Genomic DNA, 27,848 nt, shown 5'->3' on the forward strand with positions numbered 1-27,848 from the left:
AGGACCCTGTCTGGCACATGGTAAGCTTCAGTCCCCCTTCTCCCAGGGGCTGTATCCCAAAGGCAGGAAGTGACATGCTGGTGTTGGGGAGCTTGTGGTCTGCTTGGGGGACAGGCAGGAGGGAGGATGACCTACCATGGGGCCAGGGCAAAGGTAGCTCCACCTGGTACCTGATTGGACTAGGCTGGCCAGAGAGTCCATTCCAGGCCTGGGAGGAGCAGGACGTGTCCCTGAAGAGGTCAGGTGGGGTGTGAGGAAGAAGGGAAGAAGGAAGAGGGGACTGGGTGTTGGATTCCCCAGAGTTGGTAAGAGGGAGCCACCCCAGGCTAACGAAGGAGGGAGAAACCTAGTTAAAGTTGCTTCAGCCAGGAGGGGAGACCCACCATCGTCAAACTCCTCTGAGAACCTGGCCCTGGTGTATGAGTGTGAGTGTGTGTGTGTGTGGGAGTGTGATCGTGTGTGAGGATGTGTGCAAGAGTATGGGTGTGAGTGTAGGAGTGTGGATGTGTGTGTAAATGCAGTGGTGTGAGTGTGTGAATTGTGTGGGTCTGACCATGAGTGTGTGTGTGTGTGTGTGTGTGTGTGTGTGTGAATGCCTGTAGGTGTGGGGGTGTGAGCATGTGAGCATATCTGTGTGTGAGTGTGAATGTGAGTGTGTTGAGTGCTGTCTGCCCCACACTGTTGCAATGGGTCTTAGGTCTACTCTCTGTGTTACCTTCACTAGAGCCCCATGGTGAAGAGTCCACCCAACCTTCCAGGAGTACACACTGAGGCTCAGAGGCAAAGCCACTGCCCAAGGTGACAGGGTGAGGACTGTGCAGTGGCCTGTCATGCCTGAGTGGTGGGGCGAAGGGCGTGGGCGTGGGGTGAGTCAGTAAGGCAACCTCAGTAGACAGATGATGGCAGATAAGTAGCTTGTCCCATAGCCTTGGCCTTCCCCGTATTGCACTTTTTCTTTCACTGTATCATGTGCTTTTTTGGTCACCGAGATGCTATTTCTCAGAATTGCTCAACAGTGTTCCCAGAGCCATCCCTGGGCCAGGCCCTGGGCTGGGCTCCTGGACTGTCAGGTTGGGGCAGGCATCCAGGGTTGAAGGTGGGGGTTGAAGCCCCAGGGGGACATCCTATCTTTTTTGAGGTATAACTTACACACGAGAAAATGCAGACATTAAATGTGCACTTGATGGAGTCTTACGTCTGTAAACCCCCACATCGGCCCACTCAAATGGAGGTACAGAACGTCTTGTCGCCCCAGAGGGCCCCTCAGACCCCTCCGCATGGCTGCCCCCGACAAGGATAGACCCCATCCTCCCAACCTCTGTCACCAAAGAGTTGCCAGTTTTTGAACATCTGGGGCACATATCTTTTGGGAAAGCATTTTCAATTTCAAAATCTTATGTTCAATAAAAACAACACAAAATCTTATGTTCAGAAAACAAACCCAGACCCCAGCAAACATAGTGCCACAGTTAAGGGCGGGGTGGTGGTGGAGTCGTAGAGATGCTGATGGTGCCAGGCTGAGCCCCAGGGAAGCTTAAGGACATGTTGGCTGGCCGGTGTCGAGGCAGGCGATGGGGGCTGCCCCAATACTCTGATGTTTCGGTGGTTGAGACTACGTGGCATTTCTTGGCTCCCAACAGACATCCCAGTGCACGCCAACACGGTCTGCGGCCCCTGCTGTATCTCCAGCAACCCTCCGCATGCCCGTCCAGGACCCACCCACACCCACAGTGACACCATTTCCTGGATGGTGGCCCTTAAACAAGACGTGCAATCTCTCTGTGCTTCCATGTCTTTATTAAGCAGAGGATAATCATAGTACCCATCTTATAGGCTTGTTAAGAGAATGGAGTGAATTGATTTTAAATAAGTTAATATTTGTACAGAGTTTAGGAGACTATCTGATACGTAAAAAGTACTTATGTAAAAAATAAATAAACAAATCTTGGTCAAATTTTGGCTGGTGGAAATATGCACGCAGGGGTTTTCACAGCTGGGCATTGGAATCTGGAGATGGCAGAGATTTTCCTGATTATCATGTGAAAGGGGTGGGGGATGGGGGGAGGCTGCAAATGTCCTCTGGGTCTTCACGGGGGTTAGGGGTGGGGGTGGGGTATGTGGTGTCCTGTGGTTCTCCTTTGCATAAGGCAGAATCAGAGGAGATACCCGATAAATGCCAAATGTTTGACTGATTTCCTGGAGGGCAGGAAGGGGATCACTTGGCTCCTATCAACTTTCATTTTGCCTGCCAACCCACAGCCCTGGAAAGTGGGCCGTGAAGGAGGTGGGTCAGGTGCGCCAGGTGCTGCATAAAATACATCCCCCATGTCTCCTTGCCCAGACACGCAGTCCATCATTCCCCACCTTCCCAGAAAATGCAAGGCACTTCCCTGCCCACTCGGCCTGGATGCATGCCTTGAACACCTTATCCCCGCCAGCAGCACACAAATTGCCCGGGTTGGGCCCCAAGGGCAGCTGAGAGCTCAGCTCTCTGACCTGGCCTGCGAGGCAGGTGACTTCTCTGAGCCCTGCTGGAGTCTCCTTTGCCCTACGTGCCTTAGGTCCCTGATCACGGGGTCAGGCCGAAGGCTCAAGGATGATCCCATGTGGGCTCGCAGATCCAAGTGCAAGTCCCAACTTGATGACGGGTTCATTGCATGAGCTTGGAGGGGTGCCACGCATCTCCTACACCTCCACCTTCTTTCCCGGCCAAATGGGCACAGCCACGGCTATCTGGCCACTCTGAGAAGGGAACAGGGCAGTACGATGTGATGAGGAAGAGCCAGACTCTGCCACGGGACACTGGGGAAATGACTTAGCTTCTCTGGGCCTCGGTTTACTCATCTGTAAAACAGGGATGACAAGAGTTCCAGCCTCATCTGGTGGTTGGGGGGGATTAAATGAGATAAGGATTGTGAGATGCCGGGGCATTCCTTACCATATAGCCTGGTCAGTGCCAATACATGAGGTCTTAATTGTTGACTCAGGGCGCAGAAGCTGGGCACTGGGGTTGGGCAGCTGGAGCCGGAGTCTCAGCGACGTCACTCGGCAGCTGTGTGACCCTGCATACATTCTACCACTTTCCTGTGCCTTCCTTATTCACGGGGTCGGGAATATTTCCTACCTTAAGTCGTGAGGTTTGAAGAAGCTCATCAAGGGCAAGTGCTGACACTCAGTAAACATGACTTGTTAATATCATGACCATTATTATTTCAGTCATTAATATTATTAATATTCTAATGGAGGAGAGCTAAGAAAGCCAACATTTATTGAGCACTTATTATATGCCAGCATCTGGCAAGAATATTCTAGGGCCAGCACTGGGTTTCTGCATTCAGTGGAGGGGGAGGTGAGGTTCCCAGAGGGTGACCCACTTGTACATGATCCCACAGGTGGGGACATGTGACTAGTCCCAGCTATGCAATGTCTGGGGTGGGAAGGGAAGACCGACACTTAGTGAGGCAGGCAGGTGCCAAGTGTGGGGCTCGGCATCCCTTTGATCTGCACAAGAACCCTGGCTGGGGGTATGACTGTCTCCATTGCATCAATGACATAGTGAGTCTGAGTGTCCGGAAGGAGGTGAGCTCTTTGACCTCTGCCAAGTGGCAAAGCCAGGATTCAAATGTGGTTGTCGGTCGGGATTTCGCATCCACAGGTGTCTGGAGCACAACTTTCCACCGACTCCCTGTGAGCAAGGCGAAACAAAGTCTTTGTGTCTAGAAAACCCAAGAGAGAGACCCAAACCCTTCAGCCTCCAATCCCCGAGGCCATACACCATCTTCTCCCAGGTTCCTGGGGATAGGGGCCCCCATTCCCAAAGACAAAGACACTCAACATCCGAGGGGTTGTTGTTACCCAGAAATCTTTATTACAAAAATATTTTGCAAGCCAAAAAGTTTAAGTTGCAACTATATACAAAATGGGGCCTGTTTCCTTCCTAGCAGTCTTAAAATAAACTCCCGAAACCACGCTCCTTCCGCAGTGTTGTTTCGACCTCTTCCTTTTCCTGGGGTTCGATACACAAGGTATGGGAATCTCCAGGCTGCCAGGCCGGAGCTAAAAGCTGCACAACTTCCTTGGCCTCATTCCCTTACTCCCCTTCCAAAATTCAAAATAAAATTAAATTAAAATGGCACCAAGAAAACATTCTCTTAAAATTCCGTTTGTGTGTGTGTGTGTGTATGTGTGTGTGTGCATGTGTGCACACGTGTGCACGCTCAAGCACATGTGCCTTCTCTGGGCAGAAGAGAGGGAGACCAAGGTTTACAAGCCATCCTTTTGGAATTTGGAAATAGCTTGAGCCAGGTGGCTGCACCGCTGTGCTCCCAGATGCCACAGAGAAACTGGCTCACTGGGCCAAAGCGGCCCACATGGCCTGTTGGCTCAGCCAATTCCTGGATGCCATCATGTAAAACACCAAATCACCGTCCCCAGAGAACTGGGTCTGAGCAGAGCTCCCGGTGTTCCATGCGTAGGACCTGCTGATGGACAAGATGGCTCAGCCTCTCGCTCTGATGGCCTGGAGTCCCTGGGGCATCAAATGGCAGGACCCAGGGGGGCAGAGAATATGAACCTCTCAGCTCCAACAGTAGGTCGGTGATACATGAAGACTGAATAAACAGGGCGTGCAACACATGCTGGCCCTGGGACCAGCCAGGCCCCCTTCACCCCATTGGAAGTGTGGGCGTCAGGGTAAGAGGTCGCAGCATCTGCCCAACCTCCTGCCCAAAATCCTGTCTTGGATTTATTCCAGTTTGATCTCGAAAGGATATGAGGGCGTCAGGGGTAAGAGGTCGCAGCATCTGCCCAACCTCCTGCCCAAAATCCTGTCTTGGATTTATTCCAGTTTGATCTCGAAAGGATATGAGAGCAGAAACAGAAGATTCCTCCTACAGGGATCAGCTCAGTGAGCTGGAATGGGAGCAGTCACTAAAGGGTGGGAACAACAGCCAGGCATAGCTTCCCTCCCCTGCACGGCATCCAGCACTTGTGAGATGGCAGAGAGCGGGGGTGGGGTGGGATGGGGGCATCTTTCTCCTCTTTCTGGATGAGAAGACTGAGGCCTCAGTTTTCGACAAGACTGCCCTGTGAAGGATGCAGCCTGGAGAAGTAGTGGGCAGGCTTGGACTTAGCACACTGGGGGCACGGAAGGCAGCAGTTTCAGCCACGTGGCTCAGCTGAGGACGTGGCCAGTTTTGTCCCGGAGAAAGAAGGCTAAGCACCTCCATGGAGCAGCCACACCACGACCTTCCTTGCCCCATCCTCAGGGTCTGGGACGGGGAAGGACTCGGTTTCTGCTGTAAGAAGATCCCTCCAGGACAATCAACTGGTAAACCTTAGACCGCACAAGACCCAACCAGGTACTTCAACACATGACAAAGAGCCAAGATAACGTTGCTGTCATTTTAAGAAAAAAAAAAAACAAAACAAAACACCACAGATCAAATTTTCTAACACCTCAGTTTCAAGATTGCACATTTCACATTTCTCAATAATTTACAGGCGTCCACAGCGAGATGTTGCTGAGTTAGTGCGAGCTGGAGGAAGCAAGCTCAGGTCTAGAAAGGAGAGGAGGGGCCACGTGGAGCTTCACGGTTGGGATGATGGGTCCTCAAGGAGTCTCGGAGGGCCACCAGGAGGAGAAGGGCTTTGTTACTCAGTCCTTGGTGGTGGTGGTGGTGGTGGTTGTGTGGGAGTTCCTTGGAGGATCCTCCCCTCCCCCAGGGCTTGTGCCTCATTAGTCCTGGGATCGGGAGGCTAGGACTATTGGCAGCAATCTCACCAAGTCTTGGGATGCGGGTCCCAGAGGTTTTTTTTTAATTTAAATTTTTTTTCCAGCTTCTCCATGGATGGGGCAGTTCGATCTACAGGGAAAATTTTCCCCAAGCCTCAGTTGGGTGGTAGTGAAAGGAGGTGGGGTTCTCTCCCTCCTCATCCCGGAAGATCAGGCTGCAGAGCATTAAGGGCGAGGTCAGGTTCTCCAAGACCATGACCAAGACCCACATGTTGATGGAGACAGGCATGAGGATTCCCGGACCCCCAGCAGCTCTGGCCAGTTCCCAGGTCGGTCCCCCGGCGGGTCTGGCAACATTGGCCTCCATGTGTGGCCATGTGGGGGGACTGTGGCTGCCCTGGAAATGCTGGAGAGCCAGGCGGGTCGGGGAAACAAGAGCCAGCCTCATCCTGGGGTCCCAGGGCCTGCACCATCCCGGCCCTCTGGGAACTGGGCTGGCTGTCCCCATCACGGCTGTCCCACATGGGACAGGAAGGCTCATGAGGACAGACCCTAGAGACGACCATGGTCCTATTCACTTCCTCTGGACCTGGACGCTGGCGTACTCCGAGTAGGATGGCTCGGGCTTGGGGGCCGTCTGCTTGGGAGCCCGGTTGAGGTGGACCATGTCCAGGTCGGCGTAGGTGAGGGTGTCCTCGGGCGCGGGCGGCGGGCCAGTCTGAATGCTGGCATACTCTGTGTGGTTGTTGGGCTCGGCGGCCCGGGGGGCAGACTTCTTCCCCTTGGGCAGGTTCAAGTCTGCATACGTGATGTCATTGTTGTCCTGGATCTAAATGTAGTGGAAAGAAGTTCATTCTGGAGCCTCCCGCCGCTCATCCACCCCCTGGCATCAAGGCTGGATGCCTCTGGCTCCCCTTGGACCCCACTGGCTCAGCGCTAATTCACACCCTGCTCTAATCTGGCCCAGGTTCCCTGTTTCCAGCCTGACCCCTCCACTACTCTCATGGCCTGAAGGAGCTTCCCGAACACCTGTGGGGTCACTTCAGTGTTGCCTTGCTGTCCCTCCCCCGGAAGCTCTTGCCTGCCTTTTCACTGCTCTTCCCTCTGCCTGCTGTCCATCCCCCTTCTCCTTGAAATGAAACCCACCCCACCCTGTACATTCCAGAAAAAGCACTGCTTTATCCTAAGACCCTGCCCTTGGCTGGTTCCAGGGCCCCCAATCCATGCTTCTCCATTACAGCACCCACCACCCAGGACCGAGTCGGTGGGGGGGTCTGAGTAGATCCCAACGCCCAGTGGGTGGAGGTATTCACTCACTTACTGGTTTCTTCAACATCTATTCACTAGGTATCTGTTATAATGCAGGAACCAAGGCTGGCATTGAAGAAGCCTCATCAGTGTTGAATGAGTGAATGAATGGATGGATGGATGGATGGATGGATGGATGAATGGACAGATGGACAGCAATTTCAGCCTCACTCAGGAAGAAAAGGGATAGAAGCATGTGAGAAGGAGCCCCCAGGTAGCAGATGCAGTAAGAAGCCTGGACTTTGAATCTTGGTTGTGCTCCCTCTAGCTGAGGGACTTTGGGCAATTCACTTGACTCCTCTAGGCCTTGGCTTCCCCATCTGTAAAGCAGGGATATACTAGTGTCTATTTCCAGGGTCCCTGTGAAGATCAGATATGATCACCCAGATAAAACTCTTATTTTTTTTTTTCAGATAAAGCTCTTAGAACAGAGCCTGTCACAGAGCGAGTGATCGTGTATGTTCAATAAATATTAGCAATCATCAACCACCTAGCAAACTCGAGCATCTCGCAGGTGCTAATCTTCTCACTCACAACTGCCACCTTAACATTACTCACCATGAATCACAAACTCTGCTCCCCCTGTGCCCCACACCTATGCTGTAGAAGAGGAGGGGGTGACAGCAACCAATGCTCCTAGTTGGTGTGTGGTGATCACCACAGACTCAGCTCCCGAGGGCTTGCAGGCTCCATGCTATCACATGGACCATCTTCTCTAGGCCCTATCTCAGCCTCTTGATAGGAATTACCCCATTTTACAAGTGAAGAAACTGAAGCCCAGAGAGGTTAAGTAATTTGGTCAAAGTCATACTGCTGGAAAGGATCCCAAGCCTGTGGGACCCTAGAATGTGGTCTCCCCACGCAGTCTGCACACTCACTCAACTTCTCTCTGGGAAACCCACACTAGCAGCACTAAATTCCCTCCCTGGCAAGGGCTGGCATCTGGCACTGGGGAGTCTAGACACAAGGTGGCAAGCTCCAGAAGGGCTGGGTTGTGACTGCCTCGTTCACCGTCAGGAAGTCTTGGTGGGCTGTGAATTCTGGGCAGGTTTCCATGACCAGTTCTCACCGTCATCTTTTACCCCGAAAGTTCCAGAAAGAAGTCTGGAGGTAAAATGGCTGGGGAGAATGCCTTGTTTTCTAATTACCCCTCGAGCTTGAGCCCCACTGGGGGCCATACTGAGGCAGGAGAGCAGGCCACGGTGTTTAGGCCTACAAATGCTGTGTCTTTTAACAGCCCTCTCTACAACAGATTGTGTCTAAGACAACGACAACAGCCCAGGAAATGTCAAGGACACCTGGTGCTCTCTCGCTCCAGGTTCAGGGCAGAGGAGCCCTGTACCTCCAAGGTCTGATGGCATCAGCCAGTGAGAAAAGCAGGGCTAAGTTTCTCGGAATCAGGCCAACCATGTCGTCTGTCCAATCGCGTTAGCAGTGTTGAGAAAGCACCAGAAAGTGAGCATGCCCTTGCACAAGGCAATTAGTGAGCAAACTGTGGACAGCGCCCCCTGGAGTTGTGCGATGGGTGTGCTGGGTCAAGGAGGCTGTGACCCTCTCCTGATTGAGGCAGAGGGAAAGAGTGTGCAGAGGATGAGGGGGAAATCAGAAATGTCAGGCTCCCCCAGTCTCCCCATCCCACTCTGGCCCCCCTCCCCGCACTGGGGAAGGACTCCTAATTTAGAACAGGATCTGGAACTTTGGTTGAGGCAAGGAAATCACACCATCAACATTCCCGGGAAGGGCATCTCACCAAGGACTGTACCTGGGTTATTTCTCTGGTGTTCTTCTCGGGCTCATGCAACCTAAAAAGGAAAGAGACGCACAGATAAAAATATCCTCACTATCTCAAGTGCTCATGCAAATCAGTAAGCATAACATTTCGTCCCATTTTCTATACGGGTGGAGCAAGTCTCAACAGAAACACAACTGTTTATCAAATGTTTGGACAACAGGGTCACTCTCACTAAGAAGGAATTTTAAGCAGTACACTTTTTTTTTCCCCCAACCTACATTTTTCAGCAAGATCTTTAAAAGTTAAACTACTGGGTGCTAGGGAAGGTATGGTGAAAACAGATACATTCATACATTGCTGGTGGGAAGGGCAAACCCATAGAACCCTTTTGGGAAGCAGCCTGGCAAAATCAAGATCTTGGAAGGTGTCCTCATCTTTTGACTCATAAACGCACATTTTGGGGGTAATTCAAAATACAGAAAAAGCTTTGTGCACAGAGGCATTTGCCACAAAGCAGGATAAGGAGGAAGGTTTATATGTTACAGCTCTGCCAATTGGGACTGGTTAAGGAAATAAGGATAGAGTCACAGATGAAGATTTAAAAGGTTTATGAGATTTTTTCTTTATTACAAATGATTACATTAAAATGATAAGTGAAAAGGCAACATCCTCTGTAGAACGATCTCAATTCTAAAAATGTGTGGATAACACGGCAAGGAAACATAGTAAAATGCTAACAGCAGTGGTCTTTGAGAGGCTTTCGCCCCCCGCCCCTTCCTTTTATTTCCCATATTTTCCACATGTTCTATATTCTACACATCTAGGTCTTAGCATTAAAAAAAAAAAAAAGAAAGAAAGAAATAAAAGGGAAGGAACAGTGTCCTGGTTAATCAAAGAAGCTGTTCATGCACTTGATTCTGTAATTGGAGGCCATGGCTCGGCTCACTGCAGGGTCACAGTCAAGGTGGTGAGCAAACCAGAGCCACGGTTCTGCAGGAGTTGTGTAAATTCTCAGGCCGGCAACTCTGGGGATGTGAGCCTGGATAATGTCAGAAATGAGCAATGGGGCTTGGCAGCAGGGTTATTAATGGATTTGGCATGAGATCTTGGCTCAGAAAGCAGTTCTGGGGCATGACAAGCCCCACGTGGCCACAGAAACAGCCCTCTGGGAGCAGGGACACCGGCTGCTAAGGAAGATCACGAAGATCTCTATCCGCACCCCTACCTACTAATTCCAACCCTTCCAAGGCTCCCCACTGCCTCTGGTTCAAGTAAAACCCATCGCCCGGCTCATAAGCCCCTTGTGGGCTGGCCCCTGCTGACTGTCCAGGCCCTTTCACTGCCTCGGCCTTATTTACTCACATTTCCACCACCAAATATTTCACAACGGCTACTCAACGAGACATACTTTGCAATAACAATAGCCTGGGAAGCCACCCTCGACCACTTTTTCTCTCTGCTAACTTTTGGGCATTCTTCAAGACTCAACTATGGTGTCACCTCCTTGGCAAATCTTCTCTGACAGTGCTGGGCTAGCTGGGCTGCCCCTCCATGACACCTTCAAGCCTCCTTGCCTCTTTTCCCAGCTGGCATATGTGTCCACCTGCCGCCTGCCTGTTATGCATCCTCAGCACGTGGGTACAGGCACATAAAAGTGACTTGGAATGAAGACAGTCAGACTGTCCCAGGGCCTTTGCACATGTGGCCCTCCTCCTTGCCTCTTCATTTGCTTCACTGCTTCTCTTTCCTTGAATTTCATTTCAAACAGTCCTTTCTTGGGGAAACCTTCACTGAACCTCATCCATTCTCAGAACACTGGGTTCCTCTCTTTCAGAACAATACTGCAGACAAGAAGCAAGTATCCATTTTGTTGTGTCTGTCTCTCTCATCTCTGAGAATGGAGCTGCTATTATCCATCCCTGCGTGCAGGCTAAAAAGTGGGAATCTTCCCAGATTTTCCTCTGTCCTCCTTTACAACCCATGGTGTGAACCCATCACAACACTTGTTGACTCTGCTTCCAAAATCCTTATCAAACCCAGTGACTCAAGTCTCCTCCACCATCTCAGCTCTGTAGATTCCTGAAGAACCTCCTCCCTGGTGTCCCTGATTCTGTTCCCACCCCTCAGCGTGCCATTCTCCACATGGAAAAGGCATAGGTGATGTCATGGCATTTTCTGTTTAGAATGCTCAAACCCTTGTCACCACACAGTGAGATCCAGCTCCATACTCAGAATGGTGAACCCATGTGATTGGCCCTCCCTGAATGTTCTAGTCTCCCGTCTCTTCCCTTTGCCTGCTCCAGCCCAGCTGCCCTGGCCTCCTCCGTGTTCCATGAACATGTCCAACTGCTCCCGCCTCGGGGTCTTGGCACTGGCTGTTCCCTCTGCCTGGCTTACTCTTGCCCCAGATATTCCTATGGAAGGAGCCTTCCCGTCCTTCGGCTACTTTCTGAATGTCACCTCCATAGACCAGCTTTCTCTGACCACCCACTGCACCCCACCTCCTGCCCTGCTCCTTGCCCAGCTTAATTTTATTTAGCCAGCACCTGTATCACATTGTGTATCAACCTCCCACCCAGCTTGTTTGGTGACCTGCCTCTGGATGGATCACGGGCTCCACACTAGAGCCCTGACACCCCATGATGGGCTGATGCACTGTCAGCATGCCCTAAGTGTTGAATGAATGAACACCGAATCAAAAGGGCCACGAGACCAGGGCTGGTGTCTTCTTTGCTCTCCTTCGCAACGCCCCTCCCCGCCACCGACTTAAGGCCTGGCACTGAGCTGGGCTCGATTCAGATGAATAAATGAATCAGAGAAGCCCTAAATATTCCAAAAATAAACGCAGTGAATGTCTGACAAGTGAACAAATGGCCGAACCGAATGAACCCCAGTGCCCAATTAAGGGAGCAGGGACATATTTTTCTCTTGTCTGAGCTGGGGAAGATTACAGACAATGTTCTACTGGTAAGTCCCTAACCCAGGGAGTTAGAAATACCCAGTCCCTCCACCAGTCTCACAACCTGAAGGGCCCTCTGAGCTCAAAGCAGCTGTACCCGCCACTCGGCATCCTCCCCAAGGTGCTTGGTTGTTATCTACACCCGCGTCCTCGGGAAAGCGTCAGATCCCAGCCAGCTGACTGAAGCCAGAGCTGCATGGGAACCACCATTCCCGCTAGCCAGCCTCCGCTTTGGTTTAGGGAGATGAAAGGGAGCAAGCAATCTCACGGATCCCTTGGTAGGTTCATGTTGGAAAAAATAAAACAGAGGCAGAAAATGGTTGGCTGCTCTGGGGAAGAAAAAAATAGGCAGCGGGAGCCACCAGAGCCATGATGAGCAGCACCGGCTGCAGTGTCAGAGCAATCTGGGCTGGAGTCGGGAGTTCTGGCACTTGCCAGCTGTGGGGCCTTGGGAATGTCACACGACTTCTCTGAGCCTCGGTTTCTTCCGCATACAAGAGGACAAGAATAACCTTCTAGAATAGAGGTTCTCCAAGTCTGAGTTGGAAGCAGCAGCAGTAGCAGCACCTGGGAACTTGTCAGAAATGCAAGGTCTGCATCAGAAACTCTGGGAGGGGGGCGGGCAGTCATCCATGTTTTAATAAGCCATCCAGGGGATTCCGCTGCATGCCTGAGTTTGAGAAGCTCTGTTCAATTAATGTGGGGTGATAGTAAATCAGAGGGGTTTTGCCATAATTAAAATTACCATTGGGTTACTAGAGGGAAAGGGCACAGATCGGTTCCCAGGACGAGTAAGTGCCTGACAAATGTTAGCTGCTGACACGGTCATTACTATTATTGACGCTGCCCCTTTCTTTGGGGTAACTTCTTATCTAACTGGAGAGATAAGACAAGCAAAAAACAATGACAACAATAAAAACAAAATAAAAAAAGAACGATCCTCCTGTGTGTGAGGCCCTGAAGCCACCGAGGAGAGTTTTAAGGACTTGGAAGAGGGAGAGATTGGGGATCAGGGCTGTGGTTTGGGATGACATTCATTCATTCCTCATGCATTTGTTCATCAACAAACCTTACCTGAGCACCTATTCCATTCCAGGCATGGAGGCAGGTTCAGCAGAACCTGGGGGAAAGGCTCATGCCCTCAACGGGGGAGGGTCATAGCATGGGGCAGGCGCAGAGACAGCTTGAACACACTGTGGTGGCAATGCAGGGGCGCCAGGTGGGCTCCCAGGATGGGCCCTGGGGATGGTAATGCCCTCACTGAGTCTGGGGGAAGGGCGGGAGGTAAGCAGGTGAGAGGAGGGGTGCCCCCGGGAGCCCCCTTGTTGCACACCTCCAGGAGGTGCTGTTCACAGAGCCTACGGTGACTGCTGCCCCCTGGTGCAGTGGAGACCCTGGGTGGTGCGGGAGCACATCTCAGGGAGGGAGGCCAGCACGTGAGGACTGGGAGCAGAGTGAGGACACAGCGTGTGGGAGGCTGTGAAGGGAGTGTAGCGTGGCTGAGTCACCGAGCATGAGGGCTGGGGAGTGGCCGGAAGTGAGACTGTCCAAGTCAGCGGGGGCTGGACCATGAGGCGCTTGAGGGCCTCGGGAGCATCGCTGGATACTGTTTGGGGCTGTGGGGAGCCACTGAAGTTTTCAGGCAAAGGACAGAAGTCAAGTCTTGGGGTATCTGGGTGGCTCAGTCAGTTAAATGTTTGCCTTGGGCTCAAGTCATGATCTCGGGGTCCTGGGATCGAGCCCCACATCTGGCTCCCTGCTCAGGGGAGAGCCTGCTTCTCCCTCTTCCTCTGCCTCCCCTCTCCCCACTGCTTATGCCCTCTAAGTAATTTAATAAAAACCTTAAAAAAAAAGTCAAGTCTTGCCCTTGGAAAAGAGTATACTTGGTATACACACAGCACACCCATTGCCCTCAACAACTTTGGGACTGTCCTTGACTCTAATCCATCAGCAAATCCTCTTGCCTCTACCTCCAAAACATATCCAGAATCTGCCCCTTTCTCAGCCATCCCACCACCATCATCCAGACCACCAACATGTGCTTGGACCACTGCAGCAGCCTCCTCCTGGGCTTCTCTGCCTCCACCCTCACCTCCTACAGCCTGTTCCCCACAGGCCGGTCACGGCGGTACCTTTAAAACAAAAGTCAGATCATCTCCCTCCTATGGCTCCTTATCCCACTGGGAGTAAAACCCTAGACCACTGGCCTCCACTCCAGAACCTCAGCTCCTGCTCTGCAATTCTGAAATCCACAAAGCTCTAAAACGAAAAAGGAGAAGAAAAGATTTGCACAACCCATTTGTTAGCAAAACCTGACCTGAACCAACATAAAGCTATTTATGGCTTTTATTTATTGCCAATTGGGGCATACCCATGCAATTTATTTGTAGCTTCCATGCAGGTATATTTAAGTGGTAGATTATGGGGTTCTGGATCTCTCCACTGGGGGAGAAGATGGGGCACTCTCCTTTAAAAGCTAGGAAGTCTGAATTAGTAACAAACCGGGCTGCATGGCCTTGGGCAGAGACCATGGACCTGTATCTCCCTGGCTTCCTCTGGTCCTCAGGCCTTGGCCACGCCCACTCTTGGCCACCTCCACCCCCCACCCAGCAGACACATCCCCCTTCTCAGCTCCTGGGCTCAGGTCCCGGTTCACATCCCCTCTTCAGCAGAGGTCCCTCTCCCCACCCACCCCCCAAGCTAACCCCGGCCATTCATGTCCATCCCCTTGCCGGGCCTCATTTGTCACCACCTGACAAGACAGTACACATGGCTTTGCCTCTAGGCTTACTGCCTGCTTCTCTCCTGGATCCTGAGCCCCACGAAGGCCTGGATTCTTGCTTACTGCCCCAGCACCCGGACAACAGCTGACACATATAGGGATTCAGCAGAAGTCACCGAAAACATGAATCAGCAAAGTAATGTACTGTCTGCGGCATAATGTCATTGCTTTGGCCTCCGAGCAGGCCCTTGGCTGCAGGAGGGCAGATGGTTTCTACCCTACTTACCCGGCATCCCCAGGGCCAAAGGCAGCCAAGGTATGAAACACCTACTGAATGAATGAAAGCAAGAGCAAAGTACACAGCTGGGATCTGGGGGCTGTGTGTGTGGGTGGCGGGTTTCTGCCACCATCCAAATGGGATTTGATGAGGGTCTCGCTGTCTGTGGACAGCAGGCAGGAAATCAGAACCTCGGTGTGCCAAAATCCCCTCAAATCCCCTCATTTGAGACGATTATTAAAAACGAAGCTGGCAGAGCAGCTTAAAAAGGAAATAGAAAGGTTGCCTGGCACAGGGGTGAGGGTCAGTGGGTGAGGATCGGGCTTCACAATTTTGAGGGGCTGTCAACCATCCCACCGACAACTATGGAGGCATCCTAGCCCAGCAGTGCACTCACCTTGTAGAAGAAGTGGAGCCCTTGGCTGAAAGAGAAAAGAAACCAAAACCAGTTATTTAACCCAGAAACACACTGTTCTTATGTAACTTTTGTGGGGGGTAGGGCAAAGGTTTGCCTCCAGGGAAGCTGTGAGGAATTGCTGAAATCACCTCTGAATCACAGGAATCGCCTATGCTCACTCCAGTGGGGTGGCCCAGTATCTTCCAACAGGAGGACCAGTGGGCTGGGGCTTCCTGCTTTCCCATCTCTGGGGGTTCCCAAGGTCATATCCCAGAGCAGCCTTCAGCCCAGGAGGGGCCAACTGCCTTGCCTCTGCCTGGCCTTACTTCCACCCACTATATGCCTTACCTGAGACCCTAGAGGAGCCTGGATCCCAGCCAAGGTCCTTCACTGCTGGGGAAGAGATTCCAGCAGAGCTGGAGTTGGGGGAGCAGGTGCAAATCCTATGTCTGTCCTTAACTCACTGGCTGTGTGACCCTGGGTGGGTTACTTCCCCTCTCTGAGCTTGGATTTCAGCTCTCCAGCTCGCACAGTTGGGCTGGACATTCATTTATTCTCATGTCACCACTTTCCAAAAAAAGGATCTTACGAGGGAAGAAAGGGCCCATCTGGTTCAGAGATTTTAAGCCTATGATATGGGGCATCCCACAGAGAAGTTGCTGGGGTTTGGCCACTATCTGACTCCCATCTAATTGTAAAATTGTAATTAAAAAGCAACCTGCACACCAAATGTGCTCTGCACTGCACTTTACCAGGCAAGAAGCTGCCACCATGCAAGAATATTCCCTGCCGGCTGAACGCCTGGTACCAGGGCAAACAGTGGATTTTTAGGTGAGCTGGTACCAGTTGGGAAGCCTGTGGCTCAGCATCCAGCGTCTGAATGGAAGCTAATGGACTGCAGAATGCTGGGACACGAGCTGTCTTAGGGTGTCCAGTCATGAGACATCAATCACCCTCGTTTTACACTAGAGAGACTGGGTGGCTCCCTAGGGACCTCGCAAGGGTCACACAGCTGGTAAGCAGTAGAGCTGAAATCAGGACGTTTCACTGCGAGTATTGAAGTAGACGACGGGCAGACTCCTCGAGGGACCAATGAGAGAAGGGTCATCTCGTTAAGGAGGAGATGCTGCACAGAGTGGTCCCAGACACTGTTCCTGGAGACTGACCACGTTGGACTCTTGGCCTCACCCCTTAGCGGCCATGAGGCCCTGGGCAAGTTCTAGAACTTCTCCATGCCTCAGTTTGCTCATCTGTAAAAGGTTAGTGAAACCACTGCAGAGGTCTGTGGTGAGAACAATGCCTGGTACATCAGAAAAACTGAGTGAGCGCTAGCTGTCACTGTCACCAGGGCCTCTGTGTGAGGGCTGGACTCTGCACACAACTAGACCCGTCACTCAGGGGCTGCGTGGCCTTCACCAGTGACTGCAGCTCTCCAAACCCCATCTCTCTTCTGGAACACTCAGTTCCTAACGCCCAAGCCCACAGTAATGAGAGTGCATGTGCCAGAGCCTGACATGGTACCCAGGGACGGGCCTGGGATTTCACTAATGGCCACCAGGGGTGCCATCCGATGGGCTGGCCTCAGTGGGCAGTGGAGCCCGCTTCTCCACCCTTCCTGCGTGAGGGCTCTCTGTGGACTTAAGGGAAAGACCACTGGGTAGATCACTTGGTGGAACCTCTTTCAGACTCCAGACAGGCAGGGCCAGACTCCAGCCCTCCTGGAGGGGAGCTAAGGCTCGGCCAGTACGGCCAGTACTCCCAGCAGAGTCCTTCCAGCCCAGTCAGGAGGGAGAGAAGCTTGAGGAGCCAAGGTGAGGGGGTGCAGAGATGTGTGACTGATGAACAACACGCCCATCGGAACCCCGCCCAGGGGTCCGGGTGCAGAAAGACAGCTCAGGACAGCACTTGGTGGTCTGTGGCACATGGTTGATCACAACCAGCATTTTAAGGAGAATTTAGTAAATATGACAGAAAAGAAAATATCAGAGTTCCAATTTTAACTATAGGAGTGTGGTGTGCATCAGGTGGAGACATAAAATGTGTTTTTCTAACTTCTAATCAAGTAAGTTTCAGAAACACTGGCTTAAAATCGTCTCCTCCAAGAGTGGCAAAGAGAACACGTATTTTCTGAGGGCTGAGAATGCATGAGAACTGTTATTTTATGTGAGCTTATTTGTGTTTCCTAACTCTTCTCCAAGGGAGGAACAGCTATACCCATTTTACAGATGTGGAAACTGAGGCTCGCAAGGGCCAAACTGATTGTTTAGGGCAGATAACAAGGCTCTGGAATCCTGGTTGATGCAAATCCAAAGTCAGAAGCCTTGCCATGGCAACAACTACACACATAGGCCTGCACACAAACAAGGGCATGACGTCCTAGCTTTGCACTTATACCCTCCTGCTGTGGACTCCAAGGCTGTGCAGCTTGCCACCATGAGAAGAGCTTTCCAGGAAGGTGGCTTTTGTTTCTGGGCTCACATACTGATACTAACAACAGGAGCTAACATTTACTAAGCACCTGCTGTATGCCAGGCACTCTCCTAGCACTTTTCCATGACATCACCCACTTAATTTTTCCCAATAGTCTTGGAGGAGGTGCTGGTATGATCCCCACTTCCTCCAGTCTCCCACCTAGGGGTGGGCATGTACCTGGATGGGTAAGAGGAAAGTAGAAGTTTGCTAGGATTCCTGGAAAATCCTGTTTCTTTCTTGAGACCCTCCCTTCACACCCTGGCATCTCCCTGCTCCCCATGTTGGTAGTGGTCCCGTGGGGATGAGGCCTGGAGTGGTGATGGCTATCTTGCAACTGCAAAGTGAGGCGGAGGGAGGCACCCACCAGGGGGAGGGAGCCACCCACACTCTGGCCTGGTAAAGGTGCTGTGCCGGCCCTGACAGGACTCTGCTACCACTGGGCTTCTTGTGGAAACAACTAGACTTCCTCACAGCTTAAGCTACGTTAGCCCAAAGCACCCTCATGGCCTCTCCTTCTTGGAGGGACAGCCCAGGGGCCAACTCCTGGAGGAAGAGGAGAATCCACGCACCTTTCTTCTGTCGGATTCGGAGGAGGTAGAGGGCTGCGATCAGCAGAGCCACCAGCAAGGCACAAACCACGCCCACCACAATGAAGATACTCCGGCTGTCATTATTGTCTAGGGACCACAGGGAATAGAGGCTTCATGTATGCAAATTAAAAACGGTGAAACTTAATACCCACCACCCCTTTTCACCGCTAGGTAGGCATCATTAACTGAGAACACCTGGCCATACATATTTTGAGCCACATGAGCATGTTCATGGGTATGCACACACTTCCCCACCTGGGTCACCTGTGGGCAATGCAAAACCATGCTGAGGTGCCAGGAGGAAAAATGTGTGTTGCTGACAGTGATGGAGGAACCCTGGCTCAGGATGTGGGCAGAAATCTCACTCCCAGGGGACAGAAACATGTTCCTTCTCATCTGGAATGAACCAGAATGGCCACCATGGCAGCACAGGTCCATCTGAAACTCTGAGTCACAACTGGCTGTCACACATAGGCTGGGGGTGGGGGGGTGGGGTGGGCGTTGAGGGACGGTGAGGACTGGCAGACGTGCAGCTGACTACTGGACTCTACAGAGCTCTCAGGAGCTGTCTACTCATCTGTGCCCGGGACCTGAGCAGAGGAGCTCTGAACTCGGGACCCTTGTAATGGAGACTGTGTAGGTAGGGCTGGCGCCAGGGCACAGGTAGGGAATCCTGCACTAGTGCATTGTGGGTTGTCAGGAGCAGGGTTCGGAGTTGCAGAAACGTGGGTTCAAATCAGTGCACTTGGTTGTGTGACCTTGAGCAAGTCATTCAAACCTCCTTCTATATACTGACTTCTTCTTGTGTTATTGAGGCCAATAATAATCTCTACCTCATTGAACAGCTCTGAGGATTAACTTGCTAACTAAACAATCAACCAAGTCACTCACTTACTCTCTCCTTTTTAAGAGTATGTGCTGAGTGTCCACTATGTGCCAGGTCCTGAAGCTACGATGCTGAACAAGACAACCATGGTCCTTAGCAGCTGAGTCTTAAAGCTGAAGGGTCAAGCACATTTTCTTTGACACTACCATGAATAAGTGAAGAGGCCCAGAGGAGACAGTGACTTGTCCAAGGTCACTCAGCACATCTGCGACAGAGCCAGAGTCGAAATCCACATGTCCTATCTCCTAGTGTAGTGCTCATCCTATGAAAACCAGGCATCGGTGACATCAAAGGGTCACCCTGCAGGGCCCCAAGGCTCCTAGAGCTTCCCTGTTCCCTTAGAGATGCACTAAGGAAAGAAATGGCCTCTATTGTAATCCATTCAAAAGGACAGCCAGGTGCAAGGCAGAGCCATGCTAATGACAAGTGATGGAATATTCCATAGTGGCACCAAAATGCCAACGAGGTGCTGCTACTTTGAAGAGAGATATCTTGAGAACAGGTTGGAAGGGGCTGAGAAAAATCACATCCAACACCTCTCACTCTAACAACAGAGAGGCAGGGCTGTCACTGTCTTAAGTGGGCATGGACCTTGGCCTAGAAATGCTCTTGGGGAAATCGTCCCCCAGAAACAGCTGCACATGTAACAGAGTCTGTGCAAGGTCATTCATTACCGCAGTGATTCTACTTGAGATAAGCCGCAAAGATTCTGAAGCCCCCATCCCATTCCAGGGCTGCAGGCTTGCAAAGGAGGCCAGGGAGACAAAGCTGAGGTGAGAAAGAACAGCGGGAGGGGGTGGCTGGCCTGGCATGGTGACAATCTCAGTCAGGTGCAGGAGCAGGAGGCAGGAAGCTAGAAACAGACAAATGTCCCTCCCTCCCTTCTCTCTCGAATGTATGCTTCTGTCAAAAAGATCTACAAAGATATGTACCAAACTCTTACCAGTAGTCCCTCCTGAGGTGTAGGCTTTGGGCAAGGGGCACTCACTTTAAAATTCTACTTTGTATCTACAAGACTTCTAGATTATTCCATAATAAACATAAATGACTACTTTTAATGTTAAAAAAAGATAAAATTCAAAGTGCCAGGCCAGTCGGCATTGAGGCCTCACCCTCGGGTTTAAGTGTTTCCTGGTCCTTCTGGCGGGCAGAGGCCACAAGGGTATGGTTTTTGGTGACTGCAGGCTGCCCGTCATGCTGCACCTGGCAGGTGAACACCACATCTTCCCTGTGGGTGGATGAATTCACCAGGAGCCAGCTCGTCCAGTTAAAGGTCCCATCCTTGTTCTCTAGGAGGTTGGAGGCCACTGAGGGAGTTTCTGTTCGGGACACGTTTCCATTCTCCAACCAGGTCAGCTGTAGGCGCTGAGGGTAGAACTTCTTCACTTGGCAAGTGACATTCACCTGGTCCCCTGCCATGGGGTGCTGGGAAACCTCCAAGGTGGGCGGAACTGAAACAGCACAGAGCAGAAGCTCTGACCTTATGGAACAAACAGATCACAGCGGAGGAGCCGAGAACTTAGCTCCCACCACACAGCAAGGGAATCACCCAGAACACTGCCAGGCATGCAGCTGGTGCTCAAATACTGAGGGCAGTCTTCGCATATGAATGACACCCCTAAGTACAGTGCCAGCACACAGTAGGAGCTCAAGGACCGATAGCTCCTATTAGGGCAAGAATGAGTGAAATCAAGACACACAGCACCTGGCAGGCAGTTAAAACAGAGTAACTGTAGCAAAACAAATGAAATCACCAAGCACGCGGTGGCTTGGATTACAGCAGGTGCTCAATAATTGGAAGCGCTATGGTAAAGCAAATCAGACTACCTAGCACAGTGCTTGGCACATGGTAGGTGTTCACCAGGCAGCTGCCATGGAAACCGGGGAGGTGAGTGTACATCCAGGTGCAGGGTGACTGGGAGGGTCTGTCAGGAGTCAGACTCCAGGCAATGGAAAGCCTGGAGCAGAGTGGGGGAGGGGCAGGCTCCTAGGCTTGGGGGCCAGACCTGGGCTTGGGCTGAGGGTGAGGGGCGTCTACCTCGAAGGGTCTCAGACAAGTTGGCAGTCCCACGAAGAGGAGGGCCTCCCTGCAGGGTCACGTGGGCCACCTCGCAGATGACCTGGGAGCGAACGTCCCCCGGGGCCAGCACCAGCTTGGTTGTGCTAGAGATGCTGTAGGAAGCGTTGTCTTCCTCTGGGTACACAGTGGTCTGAGAGGCTGTCAGTTCATTCCCGTTTTTGAACCATCTCAGGGTGATGTTTCTGGGAGAGAAGCCGTGCGACTTGCAGGTGAAGTTCACTGTCTGCTGAGGCGTGGCCCTGGCCGTGGGGCCGGACACCACGGGGGGAGAGGGTTTGGCTACAAGAGGAGCATCAATGAACAGTAAGCATGACGGTAGTCAACAGCACTAACCGTACGTGTGACACTGTGGAGAAGCCTCAGCCCTCCTGATAGTGTGAGGAGGGCAGTGTCATCTCCTCATCAACAGAGGAGGACACGAGGTTCCAGAGCTGAACTGTGAGTTGGGCCCAGGGGCTCAGGTGCAGTTCCAGGCCTGAGCTCAGAGTCCCTTCTCTCCTCTGCCAGGTGACTTCCCAGCAATCTGGGCACAGGAAGGACATTTCTGATGGCTCTCACTCTTGGTATCCAGGGTTCCTCTCTGCCTCCCTGGAAACCTCAGAGAGCCTGTGGAGCTTCCTTACAGGGGAAGCAGGGGCGGAGCAGGACCCCATGGAAGCCAGAACCAGGCTGGCTGGCTGACCAGAGGTGTGGCCATGGCACAGCGCGGCTCCCCCATCTGTGAAATGGGACAGGGGGCATTTCTCTTTCCCTGGGGTTGCAGTGAGGGGCAAGTGAGGCAATGATGCAGTTTTGCTTGGAATTTAACATGGAAATGCTTCTCAGAACGAAACACGGATCTATCTTTATCCCAAACTTAATTTATACCCAGAGCTCTCTGTTCAGGTATTTATGAATTTCCTCTCATTTTCACCCTTTTTTACAAATATTCCACAGGGTCTAATCTGTGCTACCCCTGAATCCGAGAGGGAGGGAATGAAGGGATGTTTTCGAATCTGCATTCTTTTCTCGGGTCAGTTTTGGGTTGAAAACCAAGATCATTATGTGCTGAGGAAGCCAAAGGTCATTAATTTCTTAGTCATGGCTTAATTTCAAGGACAGAAATACGGAACTACGAGTAGGCAGTAGCTGTCCCGTGTCCTGAAAGCACACCCACATTAGTGAATCAAAGGGGGGGGGCATTTTACTCATAAAAGGTCCTATAGGGTACCTCCAAGTTGTTAATTATTACCCAACACCTTGTATAACAAACACAGGAAATATAAATATTTACATTTGTGAATATTTAACTTCCTAAAACTCATCAAACATGTTGAGGACATGGGAAGGAGGTGTCACTTGAATAAGTGAAGTCATGAAATCACCAACAGCCTGGATGCCCCTAGAGAGATGAGGTGCTGTGCTCAGCTGCCAGTCACGGGCAGCATCTTGGCCATCTGGCTCTGGGCTGGTCTCTCCTCGCCCCTCAGCTTCTTCATCCCTCTGCCAGCCCTTTTAAGGGGGGTGCCCAGTACGGTCCCGTTAATAGGACAAGGCTCCGGGAGGAACACGGCTGGTCCAGGGCATGCATGCAGTGAATATAGGGCAGAGCTCATCTCACCACACATACAACTGATTAATTTTAGCTTCTCTGTTCTTCCTTCCTGTGCCTCTGGGCCTGTTTTGGTACAAAGTGGATCCAAACACTACCTTGGTAACATGTGAGGATGGATGTAAAACACAGAATCTGTCATACAGTAGGTGCTTAATAAGCAACACCTATGATTATTATCATAAGATCTGGTCGTGACTACTTCTGAAACTACCTATTTGTTCTTTTGGCAGTAAGAAGGCAAAGCGAAAGCTTAGCAGAAACACAAGGAGAGTCCCAAAGCCTGCTCCCCGCAGCTGCCATGCAAAACCCCAAATGAGAAAAGCAGCAGAAACCAGCAAATTATGATTCTCTCCCTCTTCTTTTAATAATCCCCTCAGGAAACAAGTTTGGCGAATTGGCTTTCAAAACACAAACGAGATCACAGGCGTATTCCTGCAGATTAGCTATTTACAGAGAGCTGGGAGCATTCTGAAAGAAGGAGGACAGATTTTGTCCGTGACATTTTGGTGTGTTGAGGCTGCGAGGGCTCTGGGGCTGAGCGGCGAGCATTTGTGGGGATTCCAGCACCTGCTCAGACACACATGTGCTTGAAGACGGGAAGGTCCCCTAGCAGTGACACTCAGATCTGAGCAGGGTGTCGGCTCCCCTCCTGGGGCTGGAGGACAGGAAGCAGCTCGGCCCTAGGCATGCTCTTTGGAAGGGTGTCCTGGCAGCTCCACTGGTGCTCATTTTCCCAGGAATTGCCACCGGCTCAGGTTATTCTGAAGCACCCAACCAACCAAAAGCTCCTCTCCCAGTCCCGGTAGCTCAGGGAGCCAGCTTTGTCAGGGGTAAAAATAATTCAACGTGTCCTCTGTGATCTCTGAATATCCAGCTCAGGGCTCTTCTGCCCATTAGCATCCTCAAGACTAGTTAAAAAATTCACCTGCCCAGGCTCATGTCTGATTAAGTTAGAATATGTAGAGGGGAGCCAGGGTCTGGAGAGCTTTTTTCCCCAGGCAATTCTAATGAGCAGCCCAGGTTGAAAGGTTCCCAAACCCCACTTACATTCGGGGCCTGGGAAGAAGGGTGACCCCGTCAAGGTCCTGTGGCTCGGGCATATCACTGCCATGTTCGTGGGATACTGACCACCTGCTAGGCCCTGCTCTAAGTGCTTTACGGGCATTTGCTTGTTCAGTCCCTGCAGCGGCTCTGTGGGGTCATGCTGTCGCTGTCACAGTCACAGACAGATGAGGACACAGGACCCAATGTGGGGATGACTCATCAGAGGTCACAAGCCAAAAGGCAGAGCTGGGTGGGAGCCCAGGCTGTGGGGGCTGGCCACGCCCTCTGACGCCCAAAAATCACCTAACCCCCACATCTGGAACTTTCTGGACCTCTTCTCCGATCCTCAGACCTCTGACTGGCAGCCTGATTGTTGCCAGGTCACAGATGGGACAGGGAGGACCTGAGCGAAACTGAGGCTAGCCCAGGGTCGCACAGTTCTGGCAGGACCACCACCCAGGGCTCACTGAGGGTCTGTCCCCTCCTCCGGCTCACTATGTTCCCCCTAACGTGCTGCCAAGGCTGGCGTGCTGATTCACTTGCTTGGGGTAAGGAAACGAGTCCAGCAAAGGGAGCAGAGTCACAGCCCTGAAGGAACACCTGGATTTGGGGCTACCTCTCCTTGCTGGGTGATGCAGACGGAGCCTCAGATCTTCCAGTTGTCCTAAAAGGAGGACTCCACAATTATCACCATTTTATAAGTGAGAAAACTGAGGCCGAGGCAAACAAAGGGGTTGCTCCTCACCCCTCACTGCATCCCAGGGGGGCTTCCTGCGGCCCTTAGCTTTCACTGCCACAAAAGAGCAAGCATCCCACCTTCTCCAACCCGACAGTGACCACCACCCTCCTTGGCTCTCTGACATTCTCCCCTGTAAGCAGTTATGGGGAGGGGTCCCTCTGGGTGCCCAGACCTGCTGACCCTGTGGCAACAGAGGGAAGATGTGAGGTTCCAACATCTGAATCTAGAATATGAACTTTGGCTCAGGAGCCCAAGACACCATCCAGGATGTGTCTCCCAATCATCCTCAGTTTGCAGAGCCAGGAATGGGGTGCCCAGTATTGCTGGGATTGTGGGGGCCCCTCTGCTCTGTCCAGGCCACTGTCCCAGGCTGCTCAGTGAAGGAGCAACATCACACAATGAGAAAAGACTCCTGATGCTCTTACATGTGAGGAGCTGTCCCCCAGGAACAGGCTCAACACTTCATGAGATGTTGGCATGTCTATCTGATCTGGGCATGAGAGGCTAGCCCACCTCCCCACATCCCAGGACTCTTTTTTTAAATGCATATTGCTGAAGAACAGAATACAGGATTTTAAAGGAGAGGGTTATAGCATTCTGAACCTTTGGAAAAATGATGAAAAGGAGAAATACTGGCTTATTATTGAAACGGTCAGTATAACCTGGTTTTATGCGGTACCTACTATGCACCAGGCTCTTCCATGGAAACAGTATCCAAAGCTGGGGCAGGAAGGAACCTGCAGGAATCAGATGGGTTCTGGAATGATCTCCTCACTCACTGGATACATGAGCAGGAGCAAGACGCTGTCGTCTCATGACAGGCTCTGAATTTGTACAAGGGAGGTTGGGCTGGATGGGGCCTTCATGTGCTGACATCCCAGGGTTCTGGACCCTGGGCCTCTGGCAGAAAACCCTAAATGACCATTTTTGTGTCAACAGGGAAACCCTCCTCACCCACATGGGGCACCTCTGCCCTGGGTGAGGACATTCTGAGATGCCCCAGGTCTGCTGGGAGCCTGCCATGACCGTGAGTCAGTCTCTGAATCACATGAGGGTTTTCTGGATAGATCCACAGCAAATGCTAAACCTCTGGCATCTCCTCCAACCAGGGCTGTCAGGGTAAACAGTGCGTCTTTGCCTCTCAGGAATGTCTTTTCAGAGCGATGTTTCCGAAGATAAAATAAAGAAACACATTCTTCCTTCTCTCCACCCTGGATGGGTTTGTCCTCATTGGATAGGGAGGGAATGTACACTTCATGAGAGGGGAGCCCTTGTCTGTTTTGTTCCCTGCTGCTTCCCCAGCACCCAGAGCAGAGCGTGCATACAGCAGGTGCTCAGTAAGTGCTGAGTAGAGAGAGGAGTCAGCCACATGGAGGGGAGTGCTCTCTGGAACTTGGATTGAGGTCAGACCTTGTGACTGGGCAAGCCACTCAGACCTCCAGTCCCTCATCCCTGGAACCAGAGGGCTGGTCAGGATTGAAAAAGGTATGAGCTGTGGAGCCTGCAAACTGAGGTTCTATGTTTTCCCACCATTTTCTAGTCTAAGCAAATAGCACGACCCCCCAGGCCTCAACTTCCCTGATCTATGGAAGAGGCTGATATAGGGGCACCCACCACAACAGCCAATTCTTAGCTGGTGCTCAGACAATGGAGGGCATTCTTAATGACTTGTCACAACCAGGGGACAATGGAGGCTCAGGCCATACTCACCGCTCACAGTGACCAGGGTGCCTGGTCCCGACTTCAACTCCACATCGGGGTTTCCTTTCTGGAACTTCACACAGTAGTAGGTTCCCGTGTCTGCCGGGGTGATGTTACTGATGCGGATGGAAAAATCCGTGTTGTTCCTCTTTGTAGAGTCTGAAACATTTGTTACTCGGGGGAAGTGGCCTCCTTTGAAATGGAAGATCAACTCCCGGCCTGGCCCGGTCCCCCTGAACCACTCAACCTTCCCAACGGGGAAAACGGAGGTCAGGGTGCAGCGCAGAGTAGCTGTCTCTCCAGCTGCGACAGACACTGACTTCTCAGGCTGGATCACCTGCAGCTCTGCCTCACCTGCCACACCTGGAGGGGAAACAAAGTAGTCATTTATCCATCCTTATGTGATCCTGCATGTTTCCTCAAGGGTTGATCCACAACAGCACGTTGAGTACACCGTGAGCAGGCCTTGACTCAGCATGTTGCATGTACACGGCACAATGAGCCTGTGACGTGAGACCCTATCAAAACCCAGTAAACTGAGGTTAATGATGTGCCAGGGAGCAGGCTGGAGGGCCTGAGCCCTCTCCGGAAGCATCATGTCTGACCTGGGCTCTGAACCTACCAGGATGTAAGGGGCACAGCGGGGCAGTGGCTCAGAGGTCGGGGTTGGGGGGCTAGTACGATGTGTGTGGGGCTCTACGGGGAGCTTAGATTCTCTTTGGGGCCTGGCTTAGGAAGCAGATCCCCGGGAGGGAAGCCACACCGAGCAGCTGGGGGGCGTCCAGGCAGTGGAGTAGTGAGGTGGGAGGACTTGGATTTGAGTCCTGGCTTGGGCCTCACTGCTCTGTGACAATGGCCATCCCTTGGGCCAAGAACATCCAACAGGAAATGGGTGTGGATGGGAGTGCTGCCCTTGGTCTGAGCACATCCTTCAGGGCTCACAAGCCTCAGTTTCCTCATCTGTCAAACAGTTACTGCGATCCCATCTCGATGGATCTCTGGCATGACCAAACGACAAGCCTCGGCCAGGGACAGTTGCAAAAGAAGCATCTAGTCTTTGGAGCCATCTGACCTGGCCGGAAACGTGGCCCGCCTTTTATTTACACGTGACCTGAATTTATCCATTGATTTCGAGTCTTAGTTTCCTTATCTACAAGACTGGTAGAGCAACCGCTAGCCCTCTGCTTTGTTCTGAGGAGAAAGTGCAATGGCACGTAGAAGTTACTTAGTATCACTGGGGGCACAGGGGAAGCTACTACTGTCATTACACAACCAATAAATGATACAAGGGGGAGGCTCTGCTGTGTGAACTTCATTCCTGCTCTTGTTGATGCACCTGCAGGCCAGGCCGTACTGGATGCTGGGGACACACAGGGGTTGGATACATGTCAGCCCTCAAGGGCTTCCAGGCTGGGTAGCTGGGAGGCTCCCTAGGAGTGGTGGAGGGGAGGAGCCTGAGCCCCAAACTGGAGAGGAGTGGGGCACTTGAGACAGAGGACTAGGTGGTGATGGGGGCGGGGGACACCAGGAAGGTGACCAGGCAGTGGGAAGTGGCTGGGAGAAGCCGCTGAGATACTCAGGTCGAAGTGCACCCAGGCACTGATTCTGAGCAA

At 52.0% G+C, this 27,848-nt stretch overlaps 1 protein-coding gene across 7 annotated transcripts in view; it reads right to left on the minus strand.

Moving 5' to 3' along the window:
- Positions 1-3,845: 3,845 nt before the first annotated feature.
- The window catches only part of LOC140618207 (tyrosine-protein phosphatase non-receptor type substrate 1-like), a 41,132-nt gene continuing 17,129 nt past the window's right edge, over positions 3,846-27,848 (minus strand). For 3 of the 7 annotated variants that reach the window (XM_072800321.1, XM_072800322.1, XM_072800323.1), the window contains exons 3-9: positions 26,245-26,598; positions 21,116-21,436; positions 20,190-20,528; positions 18,171-18,278; positions 15,130-15,154; positions 8,793-8,844; positions 3,846-6,563 (exon numbers count right to left, since the gene is read on the minus strand). In XM_072800321.1, the coding sequence (XP_072656422.1) occupies positions 6,309-6,563; positions 8,793-8,844; positions 15,130-15,154; positions 18,171-18,278; positions 20,190-20,528; positions 21,116-21,436; positions 26,245-26,598 (1,454 nt within the window). In that variant the 3' untranslated portion in view covers positions 3,846-6,308. Of the gene's footprint in view, positions 6,564-6,594; positions 7,209-8,792; positions 8,845-15,129; positions 15,155-18,170; positions 18,279-20,189; positions 20,529-21,115; positions 21,437-26,244; positions 26,599-27,848 lie in introns of those variants that run through there. The other 4 variants (XM_072800324.1, XM_072800325.1, XM_072800326.1 and 1 more) reach the window with 2 other exon arrangements.

Source organism: Canis lupus, chromosome 26, assembly GCF_048164855.1.
Source record: "Canis lupus baileyi chromosome 26, mCanLup2.hap1, whole genome shotgun sequence".
NCBI classification, from domain to species: Eukaryota; Metazoa; Chordata; class Mammalia; order Carnivora; family Canidae; genus Canis; species Canis lupus.